This window comes from Anser brachyrhynchus (genome assembly GCF_964034855.1).
Source record: "Anser brachyrhynchus genome assembly, chromosome: 3".
NCBI lineage: Eukaryota > Metazoa > Chordata > Aves > Anseriformes > Anatidae > Anser > Anser brachyrhynchus.
This window is the reverse complement of record NC_137696.1, coordinates 3,246,990-3,266,484: the sequence shown is the minus strand read 5'-3', so window position 1 is coordinate 3,266,484 and position 19,495 is coordinate 3,246,990. Positions and strand designations below refer to the sequence as shown.

Below are 19,495 nucleotides of genomic sequence, written 5' to 3'. Positions count from 1 at the left end.
TAAATCTGTCTTTGGACCTTTTGGCTTGAATATTTGATCTACTATTTGCATTTGAAAAGAAGAAATCTTTGATATGGTCTTGACCTTAAAGATTTTGAAACTCAGAATCTACATGCTAATGCAGCTACTGATCTCTCCTGCTGAAATAGGAACCGCAGGCTCCTTCAGCGAGGCAGCAACTCCTGCCCATGTTCTGCTCTTTTCAGAAACACGCTTGACAAAAAAGAACATGTGCAAAATGAACATTTTATGTTGCCTGGAATAATTTTGAATCCTGTGCAACTAAAATGCTTTCTTGAACCCTGGAACAATTAGGAAACTGTTTACATCCAAAATGAAAGCTTAACGTTAAATTGCAATCCTGTAAGAATAAACTGTGCGCAGCCAGGTATGGGAATGTCTGAAGATGGGCCAAACAGCATAGACGGTCTGTTGCTGTGGTGCCTAATGCTGGCACTGAGCACAGCAGTAGGGTCAGACTTCCAGCTGTGCCCAAGGGTGGAAATGCAGACAACTCGTGCTGCACAATAACTGTAGTTTGCCATAAGCTGTGGTGTTGCACGACAAAGAACAATGTGAGGGGGCACATACATCAGCGAAGCACAAGGCTCTTTAAACTCCATTTGTTGCTATTGACCAAGGCGCGTAATTGTTCCTCTGATGCTGCGGATTGATTTTTGCATGAAATTGGAGTCATTCCTCATTCTGGGAGGAAAGGTGGCACCTGCAGACTGAGATTAAAGGCACAGGTCTGGCAGTATAAAGTACTGTGCAATCAGCACTGGATAAGATATCTCTAAGAACCATATGGGACAGAGGAACGTGTACCTCTCCCACCCCCAGCAGGTAATATCACACTTCTGGCTCTTTGAAGGGCCCTCACTGCAAGGTACTCAAGGCAGAGGACTTCTGATTCCATATTTGTCAGTAAAGTACCATTTGCAAACATGCAACTAAATCATACCGAAAAAGATTATATGAATTCAGAGTAGGGGGCTGGGGTGGTACAAACCTTGGCTTGCTCCATGTCCCGCAGGCTTTGACATTCAGTGAAGCCAGAATTTCACTCGATGCATTTAAAGTTTGTTTTAGACGTTGAGAAATTCCCTGAAGATTTTTAGTGCCTTTCCAATTGAAGACCAAGAGGTCCTTCAACTCGCTTTTTGATTAAACTTGCAATTTGATGAGATTCTAATTTATTTTTGCACCGATTCAGGCTGATAGGGTAATCCCTTGTAACTCATAGCACAATGTGGCTTCCTAGTATGAAAGGGCCAACACAGTGGCCCAGCTGATAGCAGTGCTCAGCGTTTTAAGTCCACAGTAGGGTAGAAAAAAAAGTGCAGCAAGGGCAAATTTTAGCAAATTGTACATCAGTGAGATATTCTGCTTTCAAACTTGGATTTATAAACTTATTGTCATGCCATGAGAGAAGTAAGAAGCTGTGCAGGTAATTAAATATTTGCCTTGGGGGATTATTTGCAGTTAATTAAAGCCACACACTTTCAGTGCATACCTTTTCTACAGATTATTAAATTTGGATCAGATGTTAACAACCCAGCTTTCTCGCTTATCCATCAGAGATTATTCTTGGCAAGTTTCAGGAAGAGAGTTTTACCCGGGCATCCTTTGGTATGTTGTAAGATCTGCTCTGCTGTATGATGGAAAGGGACCCTCTAGAAGTAGAGCTGTGACAAAACTGTCATAATGTAATTTACTGTCATGCGCTGCAGGTCTTTGCGCTCCATAGATCACTAGGGAGTGGCTCTAGTCAGAAAATGTTGTTTGACATGCAAAAAACAATGCCTGGTGTATACAAAGACCACAGATAGAGTGTAGGGGCTGGATTTATACTGTCTAATTCAAAACCTCACTGTGCCACTGGTTCAGAGTATGGCTTTGGGCGCTTCATTTTGGTAGTCTCCCCAAAAGCAAAAGCAGTCTTGGCCACGATAATGGCCTTGGGAGTTCTGTCATCTGGTGAAATGAGGCCAGGATTTGCAGTGGGATTTATAGGACTGAATGTTTGTCAAGCTAGGGAAAATCCAACCATGAAAAGCACTGGTATTGTTATTAAAAAAAAAAAAAAAGTCACTCTGTTTATTAAGTAGGCGGTCCATTGTGTTTCTCCTAGCTTTGTGCCACTCATTTCATTAGAAATAAGTCTCAGTAGCACTTCTCATTTTTCTTACATATCGTTTCTTGACAACTCCTTGTCTAAGGTTTGTACCGCAGGCCAGAAACTGCTCAATAAGTGTACGGATTCAGAAATCAGCTTGAATAATTGAGACCCACGAGTATGCTTTTGTAGTGTACGAGTCTGTGGTTAAGCAGCAGGAAGTGCTGTCCGAGTATCAGAATGCCAAGTATGAACCTCGCACCTAAGGGCCACCAGTGTCTGAGGAAACAGCCAGACTTTTCCAGCACAAAAACTGCTGCAGGACGCGTGTTTGTGTGTTCGCTGTTTCCTCAGACTCCCTGAAAGACTCCAAGGGCGCGCGGGAGAGTGACCCAGCACATCCTATGGGGTGCGAGCAAGATCAAGCCGAAGGTAAAGTTTTCTCTCAAAATTCTTTAAGACGCAGATAATGAACCAGTTGGGAGCCTTAGTTCCTCCAGTTACAGCATCCAGTGGGTTTCAGCCTGACCTCTGCTGCCTCAGGAAAATGCTGTCAGCAAGCAGAGGTCCCGTGCCAGACAGGCCTGGTGCAGTAATTGTTGGTGTTGCTGGCAAAGACACATCTCCAAGCGTGTGGGCTTCTAACCATATAGATCCAGAGGACATAGCACTGTTGTTGTTGTTGTTCTCCCCCTCCCCCCCCCCCTTTTTTTTCCTCCCCTCCCATCATTATTCTAAAAGCCTGTGGGGTGATTCTATTCCTTCTGATAAGCTGACCAGCAAGCGGGGGTGCTTTGCAACAGCTCCTGTGAGAACCAGTGTGTCGAGGCTGAGCTACAAACGAAGGAAAAAATATCTGTTCCAGGTCAGTTGTGACCAGACATTGAACATCCTTAATGCTTAGAGCTTAGTAGGTGGTATTTTCATATATGAAATAGTTCTAACATTGTTCATTTAATAGCAAAAAGCATTTCATGGCTGAAGAGTTCGATGCGGCGTGTTAGGTTCGTGCCGTGCCTGTCGAACCTGCCGCTGCGTGCATGCAGCCCTCGCACTGATGTCATTTTCAATCTGTCGTGCTAACAGGACAGCAGGATGGTGCTGCAGAGGAGGAGATGAAAACTGGGGCAGATTCCCAAAGCTCCTGCATGGAGATAGAAGGTACTGCATATTCATCACACTGTTATTGCTCAGATCTGAGCAGTAGTGTTGAAATTCCCTTTTGTTTTCCATGCTTCCAAGACCAAAACTGTGGAGCTGAATCATCTTCTGGTAACCCTGACTTCAGTCCAGAGCAGGGGAGTAGCTATGGGTTCTCAGTGATATCAGATGGCGTTTTAATGACTGCCTCCATTAGAGAAAGAAGTGAACACTGTGTGTCTTGTTCCCTTGTTCCTCTCGCCAAGCACTGGAGCCCTGTATGTTCAGAGCACAGAATGCTCTGTCCTCCATCCAGCAAAACATTAGAGTGTGTGTGCCCCTGGGCTTGTGAGGAGTCCTGGTGAGGGACGATGCTTGGAGCTAGGCTTGGGGGGCTTTTTGTGCCCAATCCCAGAAAGCTCAGCATGCTGGAGGAGCGAGGCCTTGCTCTCAACGACTGCCAATTGCATTTCCCCGAGATAGATACTGTATCTGTGCTGTTGAGGGGAAGGATCCTTTTCCAGTGTTTTTAATGGTAATCTGTCTAGTGTATGTTAATCCTTTTATACAATGTACATTCTGAAAAGCCTTACTGTTCATCTTTTTATCAAATTTATTCAGAGCCATTGTTGAACCAAGAAGGCACAACAGAAGAGGAGAAACCTTTGATTCCCAGTGCAGAGGAAAAAGAAAAAGAAGGAGGAGGAGGAGCACAAGTAGAAGAAGAGGAAGGTAAGGCTACTTAAAAAAATAGAATGAGAAAGAGAATTCCGCTGGGCTCACGTTCTGTTTTTCTTCTGCTTGTCAGGAAACATGGAAATAGCACGTATAAAGGGATTTACTAAAAAAAAAAAACAAAAACACACACTAACTTCCGTATCTTTGTGTTGCTTTGATATACTGGACATGCAGTCACATAGGAATATAAGTGCAAGAAAGTGCACAATCAGATTCTAAAGTTATTTAAAATAAGCACACTTTTCATTGTTTTTCCGTATTAATGTGCAGATTAAACAACCAATTTCTGTCCATTTAAGTATCCTCTTGATCATGTTCACTAGAAGCATCAAGAATATTTACAGTAAGCAGGCATGCAAATGAGCAGTGAGGCCATTAATAGAGATTTAGCTAGTAATTAACTAAAACTAGTCATTCTAATAAAGAAACCAATATTTGGAGCGGGAGCACAGGGTCTTGCTGAAGCAGTATTTTTTTTTCCGAGAGTAAAGTATTTAAATCCTTAGTAATGCTTTTGTAAAGAAACTTAGAAGTTCAATTTTCTGTCTTGGATACTCTTCTGGGAGCATTACATTCAGTGCACCATTTGTAACAGCCACGTGGTTATGTAAAAAGAACATGTTATGTAAATAATTCTCTAATTGTAAAGTCGCTGTAAGTTAATAATTATATAGGTTGTCTTCTGTAGAGCACAGAGATGAATTTTATAGTTCCAAATTAAAACCGAGACATGATTTTTACTGAAAATTCAGGTCAATACTAACTGTGTTGTCCTAATTATGAACTCCTTTTCCTAGCCACATTGACAGCAACTTAATTGCAAACGTGTGTTAGTAATATTGACACTTTTCTCCACAGCAAACCCCAGTTAACAGAACCTCTGTTCACATACAGCTAACCAGCATTTCTGCTCCTTTTTTTTTTTTTAATTGCCTATCCAAGTTGAGACTAATCACATCTCTTTATTATCAGTCATGTTAATAGTATCGGGTTTGTGCCGTATTACTGACAGTGAAAACAGAATTCATATAATCCTTACTTCAAATCCAGGTAAATGGTATTGCTCTACTTCAATTGCAAATCCAGGTTATGTAATACGAGCTTGCTCTGATTGCAAATACCAAAGTCGTTATGTTAATTTCCTCCTAATAGAAATTATTTACATTTTATTTTATGCCTCATCAAAAGCAAGTTGGACAAAATGTACTTTCATTATTTGTGCATTTCCTTCCCTTTAATACTTGAGTGTCCCCTACAGCTAGTGGCTGTCATTTAGTTCTCAGTGGAGAGATTGTATTTCACCATCTGTTCTACCTACTATTAAAATATGCAACATTAAAGAAAAGAAGGTAATGTCAGAAAAAGGTTGTTCTTGGCACTTTTCCTTTTCCTGCCCCTGATTTAAAAGGCTCAAGTACTAAGTAAGTAAAAGGTTCTTTCCAAACATTGTGGAACGTGTTCCTACAAGGGGGCTCAGATATTGCTCTTGAACAAGATCGGTCTGATCCAAAGCTTACCGAAGTTCATAGAAAGACTCTCATTGATTTAAGTGAGCTTTCGATCAGCTCCTTAATAGGAGGAGATGCTGTGCTGAGTCTATGTGTGGGATAATGGCACTTACGTAACTCCACGGATACTCTGTTTAGCTTTTTCTGAACATACCGGCTTTGCATCAGGGAAAATAAATTGGTGTGAGTGTTGTTGTTGTTGTGTTGTGGTGGGTTTGTTGTTGTTGTTTGGCTTGGTTTTGAGAACAAAATGAAGTTAAGTCTTTCCCTTGCATTGTTTCATTCTTGTGGGTGTAAGAACATATAGGGGAACCTTCAGAGCTATTCTTGTTAGATGCTCCCCATTCGGTGGGCACATTGTCAGCCATGCGAGATTTAAAAGTCTGCCACAATGCAAGGTGAATCTGGACAAGGAGTTGAAGAAACAGAAAATCAGCTGAAGTTCAAGCTGATAAAATAATACATACTTCCCAAAGAGAGTCTCTTTTTAATGGGAAGAGATTACAGGGCATAAAACGGGTTACCTGAAATGTTGTTATATCTCTAAGTGCTGTCGCATAACCTAATTCTTTGAAATTGTTTTCCAGCAGCATCCACAGTACATTTGGTGTACAATAAACCAGCATATTTTTGCCTAAGAACACTTGGAAAAAAGCTGATACGGGGCTGCAGTTCCCATTAAATAGAAATCTGGTCATAAAACTGAATCCTAAGTGTCACAATGGTGGTTTTGACCTGTATTAGCCCTACATGCGCAGCCCCGCGTAGCAACTACTGATCTCTAAGCTATCTGCTCTCTCTGTTCTACATCTGATTTTTTCCTGTCGTGTTACCATGCTCATCCTGGAGCGAGGGGTAGCACATAACTGCCTCTCTGCTCTCTCTGTCTCACTGGGAGCCATTAGATGAACGGGAGTCCTCTGTGACCTGTGCTGTCCCCAGCGCTGGAGCTGTGGAATCCACTAAATTGCCAACGAAGATCAAAGTCCCTTTCCCAACCTAAAGCTAGATTTCTGCCTAGTTACTGATGGTGGCTTTGAAGCCCGCTAGAAATTTTTTTCAGTGATCTGGTTTTCCTTGGAGAAAAAAAGTCTGTTTCTTTATGGTTTCGAGGCGTGTCTCAGTTTTCACAAACTTCTGACAAAGTGTAGGTGTGGTGCCGATCTAGTTTTCCTGTCAGCTCATCCGTGTGGTGTTGGGGATTTTAGGGCTTGCAGGGTCCTTATATAGCCCACGTGGCTTCACAGCTCCAGGGTGACTCCACAGCCTGTAGTTTTACCGAGGAGTCGTGGATCCTGGTGCTCCCGAAGTTCTGGGGCACTGTTCTGGGACTTGAAGGATCCAAGTCTTAGCAATTTCACTGCTCCATTGCCAGCGGAATGAAGTAAGCCAGATTACCCTGAAGAATGTAACATTGTAAAGCACTGTGTGTGTTTCATAAAAACCTGGTGCGGCTTTTTCCAAAATCAGTAATAAAATACAGCGTGTGCCAATTATTCCCTATTTTCCTACTGTAACTTGAAGTTATATGTTATTAGGGAGCACCTGAAGAAAAAAGACCAGCTAAGATGCCTTTTCTGTTATTTTCCAACTACTATAACGCACCCATTCTAATTCACAAAAGAATAATGAAAATATGTGTTTCTTATAAGGTTAGGGAATATTCTCAAATCCCTTTATTAAAAAGCAGAGTCAGTGGTGATCACTGACCTGGTTGCTGACTAAGGAAGTGTAGGTGTTGTTAATACACCGCTTGGCAGCCCCTTTATATGTCCACCTAGAAGTAGTCCTGTCATGTTGTAACAATCACGTGTTCAACATTTAGCTGCAGTTTTAAGCAGCTCAGTTTTTCTAGGAGACAATTTCTAGCATGTCTGAATATGTAGCCGTTTGCTACTCGAAGCCTGCTCTCCCCCCTATTACATTTTTTCATTTCTGAACTCTTTCTATCTCCCTGCAAAAGGCCTTAGATATGATGATTTCTCTCTCTGGTCATCTCTAGAAGTTGCCCAACTCTTTGGAGGAGAGGTTTTCCACCAAGCTACTGACATATGAGCAGAATTAACCATTGTTTCTCTGTTTGATCATCTTCTGTATTTAGGCTAAAATATTTTGTCCTATTGTGCTGTTTGTAGGATTACTTGAGCTTGGCTTGGGATTCTTTTCCACCTAAGAAGCAATTTTCACGTCAACTCATGTCACCTGTCGCCGTGTTGTGAGCACAAAGCACAACTCCTGGTTTCAGGAGTAGTCTTCACAGCTTTGTTCTGACTACCAGAGCTGTGGAAAAGACCCTGACCTAGTGGCAGTGGGCAAGAGGAAAGGGGTGAAGCTATTCTGCCACTTCTGCATGGTTTTGGTGACGTGCTGGTTCATGTCCCAGACGTGTGGCTGGGCAGCATCCTCCCTGGGAAAAGAATATGTTTATTTTCCTCTGGACAAGTCCCGAAACACAGAAGTAGGTTATTGCTGAAGCACAATAAAGCATCAAAGTGCTGTAATTAATGCCTATGAAAAATATATTAGTGTCCAGGGAATTAGCTTAAGAGCAGGACACAGCCCATGCAATTAGTATTTCTGTGTGTAGCTGCTCCCCAGCCTTTTTGAGTGCTGTGTGTAGGGGACTGCAATAACCATCTTGGTTGTGTATGAACCATGTGATCCTAAGGCAGACTTGGGAAGGGACTGGAGGGAGGTTAACTGGTTTAGATCACGTGCAATGTACACGATTTCCTGAGGTGCCAGGCCTCTGGTCACTGCCCTTTAAGGTAAATTTGAATTCTGTCTCATTTTCTTAGCTAAGCCCAGTTTTGTTCAACGATCTTTGTTAACTGAGTAGATAGCTACCTTTGTAGCTACCACGTCATTCTTCACTTAACTGGATTTCTAAGGTAGTTATCCATCTGTACTTTAGCAAAAGAGATCATTTGACAGCATGATCTTGGAGAGAATTAAATATTCAGAAACTTCAGGGAGAAGAGCTCTCCATGTTTTACAGTTTCATTTTCATGCATTTATATGATTTTTACATGCATTAGTACAGTTGCAAATATTGTCAAAAGAAATTACTTTCTCTGATATGACATCGTTGTTATAGAGGAACAAGGTACTTTTTGAGAAAGATCTTTTGAGATGAACCTGACATCTTTATTCTTGAGTCATGGCAAGTGTAACTACCTTTTATTTCTTAACCAAACTTCTCAGCTTCAAGTGGAGGTGGATGGGACGTCTTAGGAAAAAAAAAAAAAAGAGAGAAATTTTAATAATCTTCTGTATGCATCCTTAAAAAGGCATACTTTGTTTTGCCTGGGGAGACAAGAATACAGAGATATTTGGAGTGTTGTGGCTGCTGAAGACATAGTTTAGAGGCTCCAAGTCCTTTTATTCAGGTTCCCTGAAAAAGAAAGGAATAAGTATTCTGATTCAAATACACAGTGCACAGCTCTTTGATAACAACCCACACTGAATGTATCAGATGACGTTTTATGTGCTGCTGCAGAGTAAGTCTGACCATAAATTTGGAATATATCTTAAAAATCTGCTTCTAACGTGCATTGGTAGATGGCAATGAAAAAAAGTACACCTTTGGACCTTTTGCAGAAACGCTGGTTGTTCTGTGGAAGAAGAAAATTGTAAACTGGTATTTAAACTCACGTGTCTAAAGCTGAGCTAGAGATAGCAGATTGTTGCAAAGAATGTCACTGGAATTAGTCGGAGGTGTGTGGTAACCAGATTGTCACTGGAAAGCCAAAAAAGTGCCTTCATCTGGGGGGATATCTTTGGGGTTTAAGAAGTCTCCCTTCACATGTTTTCGTTTTCTGGGGAACTTTGCAAAACTCAAGTGTAAAATCTTGAGCAAGGGCCATAACTGTAGGCAGGGAAAAGAAACCTTTCAGCCTAGCCCGAGGTTCCTTTTGGAAGGGGTCACAGGTTTTTCTAAGATGGCAAACAGTATGTCGATTTTGGTGAATGCACCTAAAATGTTCTGCGTGGTTCTGGGATTGGGGTGGCTTTGTTTAAATGCCTCTGAATGCAGGTGAGCCTGGCGTGCCTGCGAATGGCTCTGCGTGGGCATCTTCTGTGCTCCTCTTGCATGTTGCAGCTTGTGGGAAAGGAGTGCTTTTTCTGGTCCCAGTGCCTGTGGTTATATTTGAGGTGGCTTTGTCAGTGCTGAACTGGGAGGTCTCCAGGCTCCGATGTCAGCAAAGATTGGGTGCTAGGAACAGTCGCTTCCGTGATGATGAAGGATCAGCAAGATCAGTAGGAGGAAGTGTCACTCGCAGGCTGTTGTGACCAGCAGTGTGCACCAACAGCAACGTGGAGGTGATGGCTTTTTTTTTCTTTTTTTTTTTTTTTCATTTTCTAAGGACCATCTGGTGCAGCAGAAGAGCTGCACCACATCAGGCAGCACACAGTGCCCCAATGTTCCTTCCCTCCTCTGAGAGGCTGCAAGTGGGAAGCAGACCCCTGTGAGCCTTCCCAAAGGGTACTGCTTGGGCCATGCTGAGCAGCACTGCGTACTTGCAGGATTGGGTGGTTATTATACAGTCAGTAGTCTGCTCCAGATATTGATTTCAATCTCCTGGGGGTAAAGAAGTCATTTTTTTTTTCCTGCCACAGAAGGAATCTGTTTCTTTTCATTGCTCTCCATATATCAGGTACTAGCCTGAACGTATGTAAAGAACAGGTGGTGCAAGATCAGTTTTAAGTTTTAATTATTTTTCATCTCTTTCTGTTACAAATGATAATTTTTTTCTGTGTGCTTTTCTAAGAAAAAGTGGAAAATGTAAGGAATTTTTCAGCTTAAACATTTTGCCTGCTGTCACAGTCGCTTTATGTTATCAGGCTTGATGGTAGGGTACAAGACAAAAAGGCAACAGGAAAGAAAAAAAGAAACAAGAAAATGGACTGCTTTAACAATGATAGTGTTTAAGGTTTATTGTGTGTATTTGATTGCTTTCTTCATGTCATTTTCAGTAATCAGAATAGAAATATTATTATGAATTGGCAATTTTTCTTTCATTTAAAAATATCTCTTTGTTCCTTCTGAAAGCGCTGGCAATGTGGCCTTTGTTTGGTTTAATTAACTCATGTTACAGTACTGAACTGAAACACATTCAGCATTAAATCTAATAAAATAATTTTTAGAACTCTTCTGTATACAGAAAATAAAAAGAGAAAAGATTAAATCCTCTGAGAAGCTGGAGGAGAAACTGGATATTTTTAATGGCATATTTTTGAAGTGCCATTTACATTTTATTTTCATGGTAAGAAGGCCAAATTAATATAAAGTCATAAAATCCCACTGAAAAGCAGGTGCTGTGAAGTCATTCTAAGTCCTCATATGTTTGTAATATTATTACATGATGTTGCATGTTTTGTACTTTTGAGATACAAGGCTTAAAGGGCTTTAAGAGGCTGATAATGCCATTGTAGTGTATGAAAAACGTAAAGATAATGCATATTTCACATGGTGTTCAAGTCTGCTAGTCTTTGGTTTTAGCTCAAATCTCCAGAGTAGCGGGGCTACCTTATGCAAATGAAGCACGTATCTCTTTCAAATCATATCAAATGGCATCCAAGTGACAAGTGAAAGGAATACAGGAGAGATTTCGACATCCTGTAACATAAGTGAAAAAGGAGAGCTCGCTGACCAAGGCCTGTGGTTTTACAGATGGCATCGTAGTTAACGATGCATCTGGAAATTAGGTGTAGCGCCTTCAGAGAAATGGCACCATTGTTTTAAGTATAATACACAGCTCCAGAGGGCTCTGTCTGAGCAGTTGGTTTCATTCCCATTTGCAGCAATAGGAATTTCAGTCTTAGAGTAGAACAGATCCACCAGGCTATTTCAGCGCAGTGGAGGTATGCGAGTAAGAATTTGATCTCTTGTGGACAAATGTTATGTTCCTGTGCCCTGCGTGCTACAACAGAAGGCTTAATTTTGTTATGCGACGATTCATTTTGTACTCTGACCTCCTTTAATAAAGTTTGTCTGTGATAGGATATGCACAAGATCCAACTGAGATGGCTTTTGGAAATTCTGTGCTTCCCCATGCTTTACGTTGTATATAATGTACAGCAAGCAGAACATGCCATGCTGCTCGGGTTGTTGTGCTGGTTTATGGCAAAAAAAAATAAAATAAAAACTAGCAATGAGGGTAGGAGGAGATGATCTAGGAGGACTTTTTTTTTTTTTTTCTTAAATTTTGAGTACAGAATGAGAATTAAATCAAAGAAAGCATCGTATCTCCTGAGATGAAAAGGTTCCCTTGGACATTCTTATTTGTTTTAGGGGGGTGGATGTATGGTCCCTTCTCTGTCAGTAGCTTTATCACTGTAGTTGTGCCCAGCGGTGTGGGTGAGTAGTTTACCGTATTCTCCTATCAGAAAGGAGGCATTTAACCATTTTTCACACTATTGGCCGGGTCAGGAGGCCTTCTTTTTGATTCAACTCTGATCTGTGTTTTTCCTCTGTGCAGCCCCCATGGCACTGGCTCTGCCAGGGAGGTACGCTGTGGCTTTGTACGTGCCCTGGTGCCCTTGCTCCTGGTGCTTGGGGAGGAAGGCCGGTGCTGTACAAGGAGGGACTATTACGCCAGCAGGGGGAAGATATGCCTACAATTTGTCCAGTGGAGACTGCAGTGATAGGGCCTGACCCCAACTGAGAGTAAATCTGCCTCTCGCTACTGCTGACCCAGAGCAGGGAAAATCCCACCTGACCTCATTCAGATCTCAAAGCATTATCCTTTCCTCCTACCCCTATGTATCCTCTTCCTTTTGTCTGCTTGTTACCCATAATTTTTTGGCAGCAGGTTTTCTCTGCCCTCACGTTTTTCTAATGCAGTCAGCAGGTGAGCATTCTCTCAAGCGGATCTTGCCATCTGGAAGAGTTGCCCTGCACTTTGTTGGCTTTCATCAAACATCACCTCCAGACGAGTGTGAGGTCACCACTGGTATACCTGGACCTCTGGTGTTAGCCCAGCAGCCCGAGCTGACCCAGAGTCTCATCACTGTGAATTATCTGCCAGGGAGGAAGCTAGCTTTTGATCTCCCCTCATACATCTCTGTGGCTGCACCCATACCTTAATCATGAGATAGTGGTGCCTCAACCTATTGGTGCGGGATTGCAGCTGTTTGGGACTTCCCTTTACTTTATGGGAAGTTCAGTTTGTCCTTTTTGGAGTCTTCCATGAGCTCCGAAGGCCCTTCCCTGGAGCACTCCTGTGTGCTGTGAATGCATATTAATCTGCAATTAAACCAGAGCAGCAAAAAAGGTGTTCTGGATGATGCGCTTCAGGTTGCAGCTGTAGACAGTCGGTAGGCAATGGCAAAGGCAATCTGTTTTCTGTTTGAGAGGTCCATGAAAAATACAAAGAATACGGAATGGCATTGTCTTTTACTTTCCCTTATATTTGCTGGGATGCTTAAATCAGTCCCTACCCGATTAACGCTGTTCTTTCCTCAAGTGTTTATTTTTCTTCCAGATTCAGAGTTTCCTTGTGCTTTCTATCCCGAGTTTGAAAATACATCGCTTTCCTCAGCTGGCAAATTTCAACTGCAAAAAGCCCTTCGTTATTGTTTCACTGGTGCAGGATCCTTAGCTGGAAACATTGGGACACGTAAGCCTTTTGTCTCATTATTCCATAGAGCGGATGTGCAGCCTGGTTTGTTTGTTTTTTTCCCTCAATCACGAGTGTGAAGGGCATAGCTCTGCCAGCAATCATAGCTACCACAGAGGCCAAAACCTGCTTTATTCCATTTACAGCATCCTGTCAAAAAACACTCGATACCTACATTACTTGACAGCCCTTGAAAGACGGCATGTTTACACGTTCAGCATTTTCTCTGCGGAGGAAATAAGCGGTTGCTTACAGGCTCTACCTTTCTTACCTGGATTGAAAATCAGTTAAACTGTGTTCTGGATTCTGAGAAGAAAAAGTCAATAATCTTTTCTCAGTGCCCCCTGGTTACAGCTAACAATGGTATATAGTTAGGGGGTCAGCACAGCAAAGTCACCGTCTCAGTGGCTGGAAAAAATTGAGAATCCTGATTTGTGGCCAAATCCTATCATGGTTACAAGGTATTTCATCAGTTAAAACACATTCTCTGGGTGTGTTTGTATAGTCTGTCAGCCTGAAACGTAGCACAAAAACATCAAATGGGCACAAATGGAGATACCTCAGGTGCTTCAAAATAAGATGTCACTGTGCTGAAAAATCGGTATCTAACTCCAGCAGCTCGATTCAAGGAAATTAAATTGGCTGGTTCTTCCAGCTGTCCAGGCAATGAGGAAGATTAGCAGAGAAGCTCACAGACTAACTGGGGAGATAGTCAGCAAGGCATGTCTTAGCATCTCTCCCTCTCTGGGGTGCAGGTACCTGAGCGTGGCACCTCCGTCAGCCCAAGATCCATCCGCCAGTCCGGAGAGGACAGAAAACTGAGCAGAACTTGCTCTTTCAGTTGTAGAGCAGCTGTGCTGCCTGTTGTTTTGCTTCTCCCTGAGCGTCGAAAGGGCTCGAAGTCGCGTGCTTTCATTGACAGCAGCCCAACATGCAAGGCAAGGATGGAAGGGGCTTTCCCCCACAGCTGCCTTGCAGGGATCTCTAGGATGTGAGGGTCAGGGACTGAGTCCTTCGAGCATGGAGAGGGACTTGAAAGCGGGTTTGTTTCCAGCCTGCTCTGATCAGAAGCGTATGAAGCCAATGGTGAACGCTGTCACAGTCCCTCTCCCTCGCTTGGGATTTGATGCTCATGTCTGGGAGCTTTGAGTGGCTGCTGCGCTCTCATTGCAGTTCAGTCGCTGGCCCTGCCTCTTGGCTTCTCACTTCATGCATCCACAGCTTCTTGGCCTTGTCCCTGCCAGCACACCCAGTCCTTCCTGTGAATGTCTGGAGCTCATCTCTGATGGCTGCATTGGCCTACAAAGCCAGATCTCTGACAGAGGCTAGAGTTGTGCTCTCATTTTCTCTGGCCTCCTCCCACAGAGAGCAGATCTTTTGCAGTTCCTCTTATGTGAGTGTAGATAACAACTCCCCCTCTGGTCTTGGAGTGCCAAAACTGGCATCCTCTGTGGTTTTGTTTGTCTCATCTCTCCTTCTGCCAAAGCAATAACTACCCAGTGCACAGCAAGTACAACTATTGTGGTCACTTTATGCAATTGCTGTTTTTGTTGATGCTTGTCTCATCCCTGATCTGCTTGCACAAACTGGAGTCCACACCGGATGGATGGCTCAGTAACCCCACAGCACTCCACAGCATCAAGGGCCAGCTGGAACAGAGCTGCTTTTCAGGATGGTGTCCAAAAGTTTGGGTGCTCTTTTAGTTTGGTTTTGAATCTTTTGGTCCTGCAATGCTAGCAAGCTTGCTCAAAAATGAAAAGGAAGAAAAAGGAAAAAATCCTCAAAGAACATTTATAATCATGCCTGTTTCCAGCCTTACATAGGAGGTAGAGGGGAATAGATTTTCTGGATGTGTTTCTGCTTGCAGCTCCAGCTGGCTCTTGAAGTATGCGAGCATGAAAAGCAGATGATAAGTACGTATATATCCGGTACCTATCTAAAGTCACCGAAGTTATCTTAGAAACTGATATATACAGAGATTACAGTATCTGCTTGTGAAACTGTTCCCTCTGGCATTAAATGCAGCCAATGTTTAACAGTACTGAATAAAAATGTGACAGTTTAAGACACAGCAACTCTTTCCAAATGAACCTTCAAGGAGAACCTAGGGGAGAAAAATGCACGTTGAGATTTGGCCGAAGAGCAGGGCTAATGCCATTTGTTCTTATCGAAACTGCTGCAGCATATTTAATGGCCACAGGTAGTCAGGGCCTGGGTTTTGTATCTGATCTTGGAGACAGCAGTGTCGTGTGATGCGTTGGATTACCAGTACTGCTTTCTTGTGTTAATGAGGTCTCCCATCCAAGGATGCATATAGCTTGCTCTTGTGCAGCTCGTGAATCAGACTGGATCACAGCGTATGGCCGAAATAATTGGAGAAGAATGCATGTGTGGGAGGGAAAGAAATCAGCTGCACGTCGTCGCATCCCAAGGCAAGAGTTAGCGAAGTGCTAACTCTTTTTTGGCACGGGTTTGGTCACAGCTTCTGGTGTCGAAAGCAGCTTGCTCTTTGCTAGCCTGCACCTGTAGTCAGCCATAGCCACATCCAGCTCATCTGAGAGGAGAAGGCAGGGGAGGGCTCCTCATTTGGAGCGCCCTGGCGCTTTCGCAGCTCACGGCTGACAAAGCCATTTAGTACAGAGATAGCTCAGATCGTGCTCCGGTGTGTGAAGTTTGCCCTCTGAATGCTGTGATTTTCTCTAGCCAGTCTTGGAGATGGGAAAACACAGATGAGTCGTAACCGGGCCTGAAGAGGCTGGAGCACATAAGCTGCTTGCCATATTGATGAAACACCTGGGGCATTCATTCTGAAACCTAAATGCAGGCTGTTCACCTGGATTGCCAAGTACAACAGAAGCTTCCTTCTGGCTGGCAGGGTGGTATTAATTTAAACAGAGCACCATCTGCAGGGCCTTGGAGAACAGCAAATCGGAGGGGAGAGGTAGGGAGGTTGCCAGGAAAAGTCTCTCTGCGATCCGGGGGCCTCGCTGCCCCCATCCATTACCTATCACTTCTAATTAGCAGACGTCTCTGGGGGAAAGCTGCTCCGATTCACTTTCTTACGGATGCTTTTCTTGCTAAGAGCTGTTGTTTTTGCTGAGCCTCCTAAGCTTGTTGTGCAGGCTTTCACCGGCATTCAGAGCAGTAATGGTCTCGGTGACCCAGTAATTAAAGGAGTCCTGTACCTCCTCGCCGCAGAGCTGCCCCTTTGTCCTTTCTCTTTCTTCTCCCTGCAATGCCACTACCAGATGGCCAGAGATTTTTCACCCTTTCAAAAGCCTCGTGTTTTTCCCATCTCATCAAGCATGTCTCAGCCTTGCTTAATTAGCTTAAGGCTTTTCAACCCCCCTGCCCGGCTCCTCCTGATTCACCCCCCAGGAGATCAGTTAAGGACCTGAACAATTTCAATAAAGAGCTTGGAAAGCAAATCCTCAGAGGCTCGGCATAGCTGCGGGCAGATGTAGTATTAGTGTCGGGGATTGGTGGTTTGTTCTTTCTTCTCTCCCTTCCTTCCGTCTGTCCATCCTCCCTTCCATACTTCCACCCATCTTTCCTTTCCCACCCTTCTTTCTCAGCATATTCAGGGATGCCCCGTGGCTCTTGGCAGTGATCGGGAGCCTTTGGTGGCTAGTCACACTCACCCTTAAGGCTGGTGCCAGAGTGCTGTTGCTTTTCATCTGTTTCGATTAGAAAGTTCCGTTCAGGGCCCCCCGAATAAAGGCCAACATAATTAGCTAAGCAGTGTTAGGAGACTGGTGGGTTGGAGCGTTTCGGTTTAGTTTGTTTTGTTTCATCGCCTAATTCCTAGACTTGTTTGAAACTAGCTCGTGAGCTTTATTTACAGATCAGAGCAGTTGAGATGAAAGGCTGATTAATTAACAGAAAAATAGAATCACATCTTGCTTTGCTTTTGACATGGAGCAGCATTTGTTTCTGCATTGTCACATATGCACTTTTATTATTAATCTCCAAGCTTTAGCTATACAACCGCAAATGAGATTTAAAACAAAACAGCTCTTTCCCTCCCTCCCTCCCACCATTCCTATAAAGCATTGGAGAGAGCTGCTTAAGCACACGAAGCACAGAGTTTGTGGGGGATGTTGGATACCTCAGAGGTACCTGTGGACGGTTGCCACGTAACTGAACGCAGTGTCTCGTGTTTCACATGGACAGGCAAAGGAGAGCACCCAGCCATCAGGTGTTTGCATCACTACAATTAAATATCTACTAATGTAGCCACTTATATCTAAGCCATTTAGGTGTCGTTAAAATGGCTGACTGTAAATCCATGAAACCAACCGTCTGTGGATGAGGGAAAAATGTGGGAGGGGGTTCTTCACAACCATGCAGGATTACTGCAACTTTCTTCCTGACACTGCCCATCACGGTGTACGCAAAGTGGACGTTAACAGGTGTGCGCTGCCCGGAGGAGAGCAATGCGCTATCTGAGGCTAGGATGAAATGCTGCTTTTGTGCTACTGCAGTTCTTGGCATTTTTAAGGCATCGAGGGAAATAAAATGCAAAGAGTGTGCTCTAAAAGAATGCACGATGTAGCTTTGTGTCACGGGGAAGGCCTGTAACATTGCTACCCCTGTTGGAGTAGCTCGGGATGTCATTAAACGAAGAGGAGCGTGATTCCCTGGTGTATTGACGCTGCTATTTACAGACCACGCAGCAATCTTTGAAGTGCTAACTGGCTCTTTTTTTAAGAGGGATGCTGTGTTATTCTTCTATATTTGTTTTCCACAAAAAGAAATGTTAGTATTTTTATGATGGCTGCTGCTGCTTACTTGAGATCCTCTGTGTAAAGATAGCGAAGGAGTTATGTGACCTGACATTCTCCCTGGGAATGTGCTCAGAATGAAGCGAGCCAGTGGCATTTCCAAATCTGCTTTGAAAGTAGCTGCTTATGTACTTTGTTTATCATAATTGCTAGTATATGCCATTTCTCTGGTATTTTACACCTTCTCTTAATTGACTGGAAGGTGAAAAGTCTTTAGGCAGAGACCCCAGGACCTGAAGGACTCAGAACAAAATGCAACATGTGAAGCTGCTGCATGATGTGCATCCAGTGGCAGGATGTGGAGACTTACCCTCTCCTCCTCCTTTTCGGTACTTGAGGTCCTTTGAGGCTTAGGCAAGGTTTTGTTTTTATTCTGCTTTTACATTTTTGCAAGACCGTTTTCCTTGCTCAAACCTAATGTGTGTAAATCTGGGCTAGCCTCTGCCGCGTAAATTCCTCTTCAACTCATAGCGTGCAGTGCTTACACCAAGGCCAGCCTTGTCCAATACTCCCAAATTATGGCAGATATTGCCAGGCAGAGGATCAGTGGTACTCCGTGCTTAGGATCCTCATAGGATTTTCAACCTGCTCTGTGCATTGTTGTGAATCAAAGCAACCCATTAAGGCACAAGGGTTGTTCGTCTGCTCTTGCCCCCAAATACTCGCAACAGCTGATAACTGAAAGGCTACAGAATTCTAACTTTAAGCACACTTCATTTAGGGACCAATTGTTGGGGTTTATAGAGGAATAGCAGGGTAACAAAGTCGGATAGATACTGTGTCTAGACTTGCTGGGACTCAACAACTTGCTAGGCACATACCCACCTATTCTCTACGTGGCTGGTCCTTTAGAGTCTGTAATATTTAAAATAGTTGCTATGTGAAAAGAGCTATCCGAGGGGTTTATTTTCTTTCCATGCTTTTGTTGTCTACATAGAAACGTCCTGTGAATAGTTGCGAAAAGAAGTTGTTGGAGGCTCCTCAGACTGTTTGTCAGGTTGATGGTTTTTAGCGCACTGAAGTGTAGTAAAAAATGGAAACTATAAAGCAATATAACGTGAATTGTCTAGACCTTTAAACCTACTCAGGAAATCAAGATATATATGTATTTTTAAGGAAACTCAATAAACCTTGTTTTTAGGATGGTGAAACTGGCTGTTGACAGGGCTGAACATAAACACAGTTCAAGGCCAGTGACTTAATTCTAGGTGACACCACTCTTAATCCTTTATGGCTGAATCCTTCAGTTTTATCTGTGACTGGGAAAAGGTCTGTCAAGGCTGAAGTCACTTGCACCGGGGGATTAGCAATTTTTGCATTCTTTTGAAAGCTTCAGTAATTCCCATGAAGGTAACAGACACCGAGGCATTTGTGGAGACCGGGGGGAGCCGCAATCCTTTACACTGGTGTACAAATCCTTTCGGAGCTGGACCATGAGAAACAGTGCACATCTGAAGCCTCCAAGTCTGACCCTCGTGCCATGTGCTGGCAAAAGCTCTGTTTTGTCCTCTCACTGTGGGTCATCAAGGGGAGGAGAAGAGGGGAGAAGTTGCTGCTGGGTGACCCAAGGGTGGAATCACTATA

The 19,495-nt window shown here is 43.4% G+C and overlaps 1 protein-coding gene across 10 annotated transcripts in view; it reads left to right on the top strand.

Annotated features, from left to right (window-relative positions):
- Window positions 1–19,495, top strand: part of MACROD2 (mono-ADP ribosylhydrolase 2) — an 861,442-nt gene that overhangs the window by 821,438 nt on the left and 20,509 nt on the right. For 5 of the 10 annotated variants that reach the window (XM_080587154.1, XM_080587152.1, XM_080587156.1 and 2 more), the window contains 4 exons: window positions 2,474–2,551; window positions 2,892–2,984; window positions 3,206–3,280; window positions 3,881–3,991. In XM_080587154.1, coding sequence (XP_080443280.1) covers window positions 2,474–2,551; window positions 2,892–2,984; window positions 3,206–3,280; window positions 3,881–3,991 — 357 coding nt within the window. The remainder of the gene's footprint in view (window positions 1–2,473; window positions 2,552–2,891; window positions 2,985–3,205; window positions 3,281–3,880; window positions 3,992–19,495) is intronic. The other 5 variants (XM_080587159.1, XM_080587158.1, XM_080587153.1 and 2 more) reach the window with 2 other exon arrangements.